At 37.3% G+C, this 10,451-nt stretch overlaps 1 protein-coding gene and 1 long non-coding RNA gene across 2 annotated transcripts; one reads left to right on the top strand and one right to left on the bottom strand.

Annotated features, from left to right (window-relative positions):
- Positions 1-4,841: 4,841 nt before the first annotated feature.
- On the top strand, positions 4,842-6,739 carry LOC145901444 (uncharacterized). Its single transcript, XR_014402522.1, has 5 exons — positions 4,842-4,972; positions 5,034-5,119; positions 5,549-5,591; positions 5,956-6,021; positions 6,315-6,739. It is a non-coding gene; the product is annotated as an uncharacterized LOC145901444 (long non-coding RNA).
- A 2,484-nt stretch (positions 6,740-9,223) lies between these two features.
- Positions 9,224-10,451, bottom strand: LOC145889352 (heparan sulfate glucosamine 3-O-sulfotransferase 3B1-like). Its single transcript, XM_082980298.1, has 3 exons — positions 10,315-10,451; positions 9,896-10,085; positions 9,224-9,748 (listed from the first exon to the last, which is right to left on the bottom strand). The coding sequence occupies exons 1-3, from the start codon at positions 10,449-10,451 to the stop codon at positions 9,224-9,226; spliced, it is 852 nt and encodes a 283-aa protein (XP_082836424.1).

The raw sequence follows: 10,451 nt of genomic DNA on the forward strand, positions 1-10,451 counted from the left end.
TCTTGTGATAATATTTTATGTGGTAAACAGGATATTGAATGACTCACTTTACTCGAGAACATTCGATGAATTTATCTTATGGACCGCAGTATGGGATTGTGCAAGCGCTGGCCTCTGTGACGTATGTTACACACGCAAAACGTTACGCAATACAAACACTGGTTTCTGTGACGTATGTTACAAGTACTTCCCCCCAGATTTGCAGGTGATGAATATAACATCAGCTGTTTGCGATTAAAAAGGTTGTTATTGCGATTGAACGAGTAAATTGCAAATGGTGGGTGCGAAAAAAAATGATATAATAAGCAAATTTGGTAAGTTATTAATAGAGAAATGTCTAGGAAAAGTCACAACAAATGTGCAATGACATGCGAATACACAAAGGGCCATTACTATGTCGTGGGGGTGATAACAATGCGAGAAACTTAACCCTTAAAAAAAAAGATTTATGGATAGGGCCATGCGCCTATAGTAGGAGGTGCGGCTGGTTCTTGCTGGGCATTTACATTTTGTAAATCAGGGTACAATTGATGCAAAGGATTATTTTCAGCCTCGTTTTGTACTGCTGCTTCAGGTTCGTTACCTGGTTCATTCCTATTAAAGGGATTTAAGTTTGTCCGAGCCCGTGCTATATAATGAGCAATAGTTGGTCTTACACGTGGGTATAGGCGTAGCCAGACATGCTTAATTGCAAAGCCTGTTAATATGACACCCCAAATTAAGGATAAAATGACTAAAATAGCCAAAATACTGCTCCAAAATGGGTCTGTTATAGAGGAGAGTGTCATTAATAACGTTTGTTTCAAGTACTGAATGGATGCTGCTTGAAGATGCGCAAGTTTGCCACATCCGACGTTTTGGAGAAGTCCTTTTGCCTCCAAAATACGAGTCTAAGCGTTCATTCTGCCGTTTGGTCTGTGCCAGTGACGCAAGAATTGAGTCTAGATCCCTCAGCGGGTAATGAGGGGTTCCTATAGGGACATTCTACAGAATATTGGAAGCTTCGATAAAGTTATCTTACTTAATCGAATTATTTATAGGAAGCAATTGCGGGGTCAATTGGTTGATATTCGTATCAACGTGGGACATTGTACAATTAATAAACCGAAAGATTTTTCCTTGTATTCTAAAGTGAAAAATCCTATTAGGTTGGTAGTGCTCTATAGTTTGTATACAAACTGTACCTTTGAGTGTAATTCTCTGTTAGAATACAGCTGCCACTTGGTTTGCTTCGATTTAGCGGGCCCTGCTAATTCGGTAAACAATGGATTGTGGCATGCACATTAATGTATTGTAAAGAGCGTATACGTACATTTCGGTACGTGCAGCCTATCTCTGTGATAGTTTCTCCAGTAATGGCTGCTTTCTGTTGTCCCATGAGTAATGATAAAGTAAGAGAGAGGTTAATGCGCGCGTTAGTTGCAAGTAGCAACGAGTGATAAGATTGCAGTTGACATTCTAGGTAAGATGCATCAGCATTCAGGTGTTGGAAACTTGATCGTAATTGATCATTTAAATCGTTTAGGCAAAAACCAATAGCAGTTGGCATGGCCTTAGCAGGCGGGCGTAATAGTGCCTGATAATTGGGCTGGACAAAATCGCATGGAGTGGGATGTTTGTGCTCCAAAAAAGTAATAAGTGTCTGTAGTAATTATTTCTACAGCGGGACATGATATGGCTGGAATTTCCTTTAAATTTCTATCAAGGCGGAAACCATTAACATGGCATTTTTTGGTCATGTTGAGCAGGTGGCGATGGCAGGTTTCCGGGGGAATATCTCGTATTCCGCAACTTGTTGCGGCGAACAAATACGCAAATTGAAATCAAGGTTAGTTGTGCCGGTGCACCAAAACATGGTTAACAATAGAATTATGTACAAGGAAGGATGTCTTGTTAATTGCCTTTCCATTGGCAAGGGGGAGTGCATTTATTTGCACGGGGACCAAAACGCGCGTGATAAAAACATAAGTCTGAGTTATAACGCTGTCTATTTGGGGGATATCTCGAAAATGGCTTGCGCGGCTGCTGTGACGTACTGTACTGCTGCGGCTGCTGAAACAGCTGATAAGAGCTTCCGGTCGCGCGTTGCGGTTCTGTATTACGTGGCTGAAATGCGTCACGCCTGAACGGTTGTGCTTGCCTGTTGTAACATTGATAATTTTGGCGATCAGAATAATTAGTGACGTATCGGGATTTTGTGACTTAATCAAGGTTTGAATTTCTGTCGGCATATTGGAAGTATTGCGTATGGCTTTGGGCATTGGGCTAAAATCTAGCGAGCTGGAAATTTTGTTTTACCATCGGCTGTAGTTGCGCTTCATTTGCGGCGTTATCGTGATTGTGCGCCGGGGGAATTGACTGCGTTGTTTCCGATGACACACTATGCGGCGAAATAATGGGAATTTCTGCCTCGCTTGTTGACATGGCGACGGTTTGCCTTGGGGATAATGGGGTTACTGTTTTACTGCGTGTGCGCTTACTTACGGGCGAAAAAGTGGCTTCCTTTATGAATTTACTCAACGTTGTTGTTACAAGTTTGTTGGGTTCAAACCCAACACAAAGGTTGATAAAAAAATGGCGACTGGAGCAATATGCTGGCTTGGGGAAAATGGGTTGCAAATGCCGAAACAACAGGCGTTTGCATTAATTTGTAATTGCCAAAAACAACAGGCTTTTGCGTTAGCAGTCTGTAATTATTATGGTTTCCTATTGGTAGTGACAAACAATTGGCGCTAAACTATGTAAGTTTATAAAAATTTCCCTAGCGACCTAGGTCTCATGGGAGCTATTAGGCTTTTAAAGGGGTGAAACACAATATGCACATGGAAAATAATGATCATGCAATAAAAAGTCGGTTATCAATAAACAATTGAATGCGTGTGCGAGCGATCATAGTTTTTGAATTATTCGTATATAGATGATTCACGCGTGCTGTACTAGCAGTCGCTTGTTCACACATTCTGTTGCACACTAGCTGAAGGAGTTGATCCTCCTTGTATTATCTGGGACGCATTAAAATGGTTAGTTTAATACAAGAGTTTGTATCTTGTGATAATATTTTATGTGGTAAACAGGATATTGAATGACTCACTTTACTCGAGAACATTCGATGAATTTATCATATGGGCCGCAGTATGGGATTGTGCAAGCGCTGGCCTCTGTGACGTATGTTACACACGCAAAACATTACGCAATACAAACACTGGTTTCTGTGACGTATGTTACAACCCATTGCATTGATAAACATAATTTTACTCTGTTACGCAGGAGTTCGAAACAGGCATTTCCCAACATAGAAACTCTTTTCCATAGAAATACAGAGATGCGGCCTATAGGAAGTTTGATTGGGATTCATTTAAGTAAGCAAAACATTTTTACATGCTTTGGGTTGATACTCTTATAATTTCCATGTTATTCAAACATAGTTTAATGTGATATTCATGCAAATGGAAGATCAAGCTATCATTTTGGGAAAATACCATTAGCCTACAGCAGGAAAGTAAGAATAAACAATTTACAAAACTTTTGCTTCTAGGCAAAACATATGGATTGTATTTCACAAAAAGCAGTGTTTAAAGCAGTGTTTAAAAGCAATCATGAGTTTTAAGGACAGACTACTCAACCAGCAGTAATATGGAAAATTGTTTGTCAGTGTTTGCTTGATTCAAAACGTAGTTTTTGGGAAACACATTAAAAGCATTTATCTATATGAATACACATATATATTGCTGTTATTTGACTGTGTTTTAGCGTGTTTGTCGACAATACCGCTCAAAAACCAATATACCACATCATTAATTTACGACGGCATATCGATTTACAACAGTAATTCCAAATCTTTTGTGGTTGCGTACAATTTGGGTGTAAAATAATTTCTACGAATACCACCTGGTTGAGTGTTACAAAGTAACCTAGGGGTAACCAACAATTTAAGATCACTTACAATTTTCTAAATTCGAACTGTATGCGCAAATTATAGAAAGGTGCTCGCGTACCACCTGCGATGCCGTCCGGTTGGGAAACAGTGATGTACACCAACAGTTTATTAATCATGGGCATGAATTGTGAAAATTTAATTGATCAATTCAAACACAATCAGGTACTCTACAGCAAGGGTTACAGATAACTATGATTCATCAACATCAAAACAAATTATTATCTAACATGGAAGTGAGCAATAAATACTACTTGTTGACAAGGCAATGGAAAACGAGCTCTTTATCTTGTTGATAAAATGGTAACCGCAGGTAATCAATGAATGATATTAACTATTGTTTACCTGAAACGTTTATAAAAACTCAATAAAAACACAAAGTGCTTTCTTGGATTAAAATTTAATGTTTTAATAGTAGTAAACGCTTGTAAATCAGATGACCATTATGGCATCACACTAAAAGCTATGTAGATAACATGGAAATAAATTTTATCTTTTTTGAAATGAACTTTATGCATTAAAGCCATTGATAAAGTAAGATTGAGGCATGACTTATTTTAGAAATTCGTATCTTGACGTTTTGGTGATTTATAACATAAATTTTCCTGTCTTAACATTGCCTCAATCATTCAAATAAAGTTTATCACCCAACCAAAAAAAATTCAGCCACAGTTATGAAACATTATTGCTTTTGTGGAAGTTAGCAATTAATATTGAATATTTCGTTGGAAATTTTTTGCTTTCGTGGAAATTAGCAATTAATATTGACTTTTTAATTGTGAAGGCATATTGGAAAAAAAGCTAGCCAGCTTTGTTTAAAAGTGGTATGCGTTTCACATTACAGTTCAATTGCCGCCAGTGTGTAAAATTTAACATTATTTAACTGAACAGTTTTATTTTTTTTTAGCTTTTGAACATTCTATTACCCCAGTAATTTTGAAAATAGCGGTGTAAAGATACTTCTGAAAACATGAACAAAGCAATAATGGGATTGTTGCTGATATGTGGACTTGTGGCAACAGTTTTAAGCCTGCCACCGTAAGAAACCTAATTCTGACGAGTCTTACAAATTATTCATTCTATTTCTATTGCTTTCCAGTATGAGACGTAGTGAGAGAGATTCACTCTTGTACGATGTGGATGGTGTTTCAACAGAAGCATTTGGTGGAGATGAGTGGGAAGACGGTAAGACTTGTATTAATTTAATAGGATTTTTCTGAATACGACGATGCAAATTTGAAAATAAAGTCATTAGGTACACAGCCATCGCAGCCAAGGCGTTACACCATCTGAACTAAGGCCACTTTTCCCTACAAGCCGGAGCGACAAATGAAATACGAAGATCCCCATTAGGTTTAGACTTATCCCGACCCTGGGCTTTTGAATGCTTTATCCTTTTGAATGTCACCAAGTCTATAATGCGATCAGGTGCGCGAGCTAGCAATTTACCAGGTGACCTTCAAATTTACTCCACCACCGTATTCGGACAACACAAGCTGCCGTGTGGAACACTTGTCCCCTCGTTTTTGACGCCTAAAAATGTAATTTACGAATGTCTGTAACTTTACTGTTTTCACTCTGACAAAAAATATAATATATGTCCTTTTATCACAGACAGCCGAGAAATACTGGAAAATGAAACTGGAGACTCGGATTGGTAAGACTCATTGAGTGCTTTTTCTCAAAAAAAAATAACGCAATTTTTTCTTCGAAATTGCGTTATTCCATTTAAATGCAGTAAATCAGCCCAAAAAATATCATAAGCGTAAATTATCGCCAGGTTACTTATTTGAAGCTAATACACAGTCTTATTTAAGTAATTAAAATCTTTTAACCAAACAAATACGCTGTTTCTAATATTTTTGAGAGAAACTTTGCACGCAAAGTAAATAAAACAAGGAAAAAAAACACCCAACTATCAAAACAATGCTGTTTGTTGGTTCAGCAAGCCTTTGTTTAGGCAGGCAAGACTGCAATTCAAGCACACCAATATGACCAACTAATTTACTATTTCTTGACAGGCCCAAAATGCCTAAACAAATGGATTCCAGTCAATCTAGCGCTTTGGATGAAATAATGACCTAAAGGTAAGACACGCTTTCCTTTTTTTCATTGAGCCAGTGTTTCGTGATGAATGCGTGCATGCCATGTATGGAAAAGACTTATACCTAACATAGATAACACGATATCACACTCCTCGCCTTCTTCGATCAAGAACTGTCATTTACGTACGTGTGCTTCGATTCTCTCCAATTACTACAGTAACACTTGCCTGTTGAGGAGCTGGGTTTTATACAGGGAAATGTCCCATGGCTTTGCACCGTTTAGGTGAAACTATCACTGCGATAAAAATTTCATTCTACTGATTTTTCTTTTGCAGAGATCGACAAACTCTCATTCCAACAGATTTCTTCGGAGGATTATTTAAATCGTATGCATGTTATTATAAAAATATTTGTATCGGATTACGAAAAGTACATTAGTCATCTGCTTTCATTATTCGCACAAAATAGATATTCAAGAGCCGTAAATGTGTTTAAAATCAATCATAAGTTTTAAGATTCTGTAGGATAGTCAACTAACAGTGATATGGATAGTTTCAGTATTTGCTGGATTAAAAAAACATGTTTGGGGGCAACACAGCATTTATATGAATTCTACGATATTTGACTGTGTTTTAGCCAGAGTAACAACGCTAAAACTTTCACGTACATCAAAACAATAATCATGGAAGCACTTTCCCGTTTCGAAATTACATCGATCAATTCAAAGTTATTTTTCACATATTCTCTATGATGAATAAACGTCAATACATGACTAAAAGGGAAGTGGGCAATAAATAATAAAGTACACTCTATTAGCTTTTGTTGAAGTGTCGTTCATATCGCTTTGTTAAAATTACTAACCAGAGTTCACGTTACCTGTTATTCGTTGTTTAAAATACACATTTGTCCGAAACTTACCTGAGAACAATAAAAAAAAATTTATATCAACGTTACTTGATATATGTTATACGTTACAAGTACAAGTGACGTTTCAATATACGATCAAAATAAGTTTTTTTTTTCTGTATTTGACGTCTGAACAAGGGTGATGTTATGATTTTGCCAGTAACTGCATTCGGAAACGCGTTTCTTCGAAGAATTAAGTAAACCGCATGTATGCTATTTATATTCATATTTGTATCGGATTACAAAAGTGTGTGTAAATCATCTGCTTTTGTTTTTCGCCTAAAACAGTCTTTGAAAGCAATCATGAATTTTTAGGACAGACTATCCAACTAGAAGTTGTACGGAAAATTGTATTTCAATCTTTGCCTGAATCAAAACATAGTTTTAGGGCAACACATTAAAAGCATTGATATCCATTCTGCTGTTGTTTGAGTGTGTTTTAGCGTATTTATGGAATATGTCGGCAATATCGCTCAAAACTGTTTTAATTTACGTCGGCATTCTCGATCTATACCAACGCTCTAATACATTTAACTTCCACAAATAAAACTACTTACAAATGATGGTCACGGGCATTAGTTTTTAAATTAAGGTGCCAGCATTTCGCGGAGCTGTATTTTAGTGCAGCAATCAGTTTTCGACAGCATAGTAGTAAAAGTATCATCATACAGTATCAATATTTCACAGAAGTTATAGCGCACAGATATTTTTTATGAGCAAACTTACAATTTTTTGCGTATGTGATTTATTTACGTATGTACGATAGGTTACAAGAACTGTGTATAAGCTGCAGACAGATGGCCACTGTTTCGACCTAAAAGGTCTCATCAGTGCAGCTGGTGTGATTATAAGACGACTGTGCTGACCAAACGGCCAAGCAAAGACTTCCACTTTGTGTTGACTATACAATTACCGTCATCCGTTGGGCACCAAACTAAGTGCAACCTTACGGAGAAAACAAGAACATTTACATAAGACTTATTGTATTTAGTTGTTTGCCATAAACTGGACCTCTGAATACATAGCGTTTCTGCACGTCGTACGATATCTTCTTGCTCTTATGTTTGGCACCAGTGGTTTAAGGCTTCCGAGAAAATACCGAAAACTCTACTACAAGAAGAATTATAGCCAAGAAAAGACACAGTAAAGCAAACAAGTACCGAATTGTCCACATCCTACCCACTTGCGCTTGCCTTTGCACCTTCAAAAAAAAACTGATTAGAGTTAAATCGGGCAAGTATTGAGCGCATCCGGATCTCGCATTTGCATGCGTTTCATGGATCAAATATAAAGAATTTCGTATGCGCTTGATACCGAATTGTCCACATCCTACCCATTTGCGCTTGCCTTTGCACCTTTAAAAAAAAAACTGATTAAAGTTAACTCGGGCAAGTATTGAGCGCATCCGGATCTCGCGCTAGTTTCTCACGAGAAATAAAACCGAATTAAGAATAGAAAATCGCTCATCCATGAATACATTTACATGCGTTTCATGGATCAAATATAAAGAATTTCGTATGCGCTTGTTTTTGTTAGCACGTATTTTGTTTCAAAAATTCCTATATGTTTATTGTTGTTTTTATTATGATTGTTTTGAATGGATAAACTATAACAAAAGCGTTAAAAAAAAATTTTTTTCGGGGGTATAAACACTTTCCGTGATGACTACACGACTTTTTTCACGTATGTTTTAAATTTCTAAATGCTTTTGCATCAACAACCTTTGAACATAAATACAAAGCATTACCTTTTAGAAATATTCATTTCCCGAATTCTATGATAAATAGGCCCATAACAAACAAAATTAGCAGTGTCGACTGCCGTTTACATTTAACAAAAAATGTTTATGTTGAAATAATATAGCGTTCAAATTGCGCCCAAGGTTTACTGCTACAATCGATTAGTATTCGCCTGATGGAAAAAAGTACAATTTGTTTTGGTTTAGTTTACGATTTACATAATCAGAATTGGTCGTTGTTCGTTACATTTTGTTTGTAACTAACTTACTATCTTCAGTATACTTATCAATATCAAAATCGGTGGTTTTAGCATATTTTGTACCGATTTTGTTAATCATTTTAAATGAAACTATTAGCATTCCACATATGCTATATGAAACTCAGGCAGGACCTTGCCAAAAAAACATGTTACGTCAACAATAAGGCATTATAGCTTTATATGATTTATTGCTTGCCCAATTTTATTTGGCGATTTATATCTTCTAATATGAACACAGCACATTGTACAGCAGAGAGTAACTTCTTAAGACCAACATTTGTCATCAGTACGTATATCTTGACTAGACCAATTTATATATAAAATCAATCATCACAAAGCACTATTTCCAGTTAAACTCAAAACCAACAAGTTTTTTCAGTTTTTCGTTGAACGGTTGGTAAAACTTTTGCAGCTGACGAACCGAGGTGGGATCAGGAGTAGGTTTTCCTTCACCCGTGGTTCTGCTTTTCTCTTTTCCCAGACAGTGGAGTCTGTCGCCCAACGCTATGCAATAGAAATCTGTCCGGGGATCGTAGATAAAGTTTCGGCGCAGAACCTGCTTCGGCAGCGCCGTGAACACTTGGATATCCAGCATGACTTTTGCCGGGTCGTCAATGAGCTCTTTCCCAGTGACGAACATAACATCCTTCCTTGAATACGTGGCAAAAAACTGCGCAAGGTCGTACGCATACACGCCACGTGACACTATGGTAAGGTCGTAAAGAAAATTGTGCCGAAGTTCGTCCAAGTATTTGCCGAAAAGTTCATCGTCATTTTGGTAAACAGCTTTCTGCGCTGTCGCGGTGAGCGAAGTAACGGTGTCGTTGACCAGTTCCGAAAAAGACCGCCCTTTCAAGCGTCCAAGCTGTTGAAACACAAGATGAATTAGCAGACATTTGTATGTATTTACTATTAAGGTGTAAACACACAAGTGCGACTCAAGTTAAAACCGGAATTTACAACGAAGTGCAAAGTTTGTTGAATGCTTTTTAAACCACACAAAACAACTCACCCAGTTCTGAAAGATGAAGTTATGGTAGTCGGAGAAAGCTCTCTTTACCGGATCGCACAACAAAATGATTAACTTCTGTGGCTTTTCTTCACCCATTTCGACGAATGCATTTGGTGTAGTCATGCAACTGAGGTTGGAAATGAGAATCGCTCTATCAGGATACTTTTTTTTCGCCGCTTTAACGGCTTTTCTGCGAGAAGAGATGACATTGTAGATCATACAATTTTATTACTGGCAATTACAATACAACATAATTGTCACGCTTCTGATTTTTGTTATTGATTGTACAAGTTGTCAAAAATAATTTTTTTTTATTTGCAATGTAACGAGGTCTGTGCGTTGCGTGGGTTTTTATTTACGATTGACCTTTTAAAGTTAGTTGCAGTCAGATAAACATTCAGGAAAATACAAAAATTTACTTCAAGGCGGGAACATCCCAGCACCCATCAGGTGCCTCATCTTGGATTAAGTACACAGAAGGGTGCTTTCCAACCATCAACTTTATGTATCCCGAGCCACATTTCTTGACGCACACAAGCGCGAACTGTATAAGCAT

Source organism: Ascidia mentula, chromosome 1 (genome assembly GCF_947561715.1).
Source record: "Ascidia mentula chromosome 1, kaAscMent1.1, whole genome shotgun sequence".
Lineage (NCBI taxonomy): Eukaryota > Metazoa > Chordata > Ascidiacea > Phlebobranchia > Ascidiidae > Ascidia > Ascidia mentula.

Excerpts from the sequence above, each read along its gene's own strand:
- LOC145889352 (XM_082980298.1), bottom strand. The coding sequence starts at position 10,451 with ATGCTTATACAGTTCGCGCTTGTGTGCGTCAAGAAATGTGGCTCGGGA. Across the intron at positions 10,086-10,314 it reads TGGGATGTTCCCGCCTTGAA|AAAAGCCGTTAAAGCGGCGA; the intron begins GTAAATTTTTGT and ends CTCTTCTCGCAG. Across the intron at positions 9,749-9,895 it reads ACTTCATCTTTCAGAACTGG|CTTGGACGCTTGAAAGGGCG; the intron begins GTGAGTTGTTTT and ends GTGTTTCAACAG.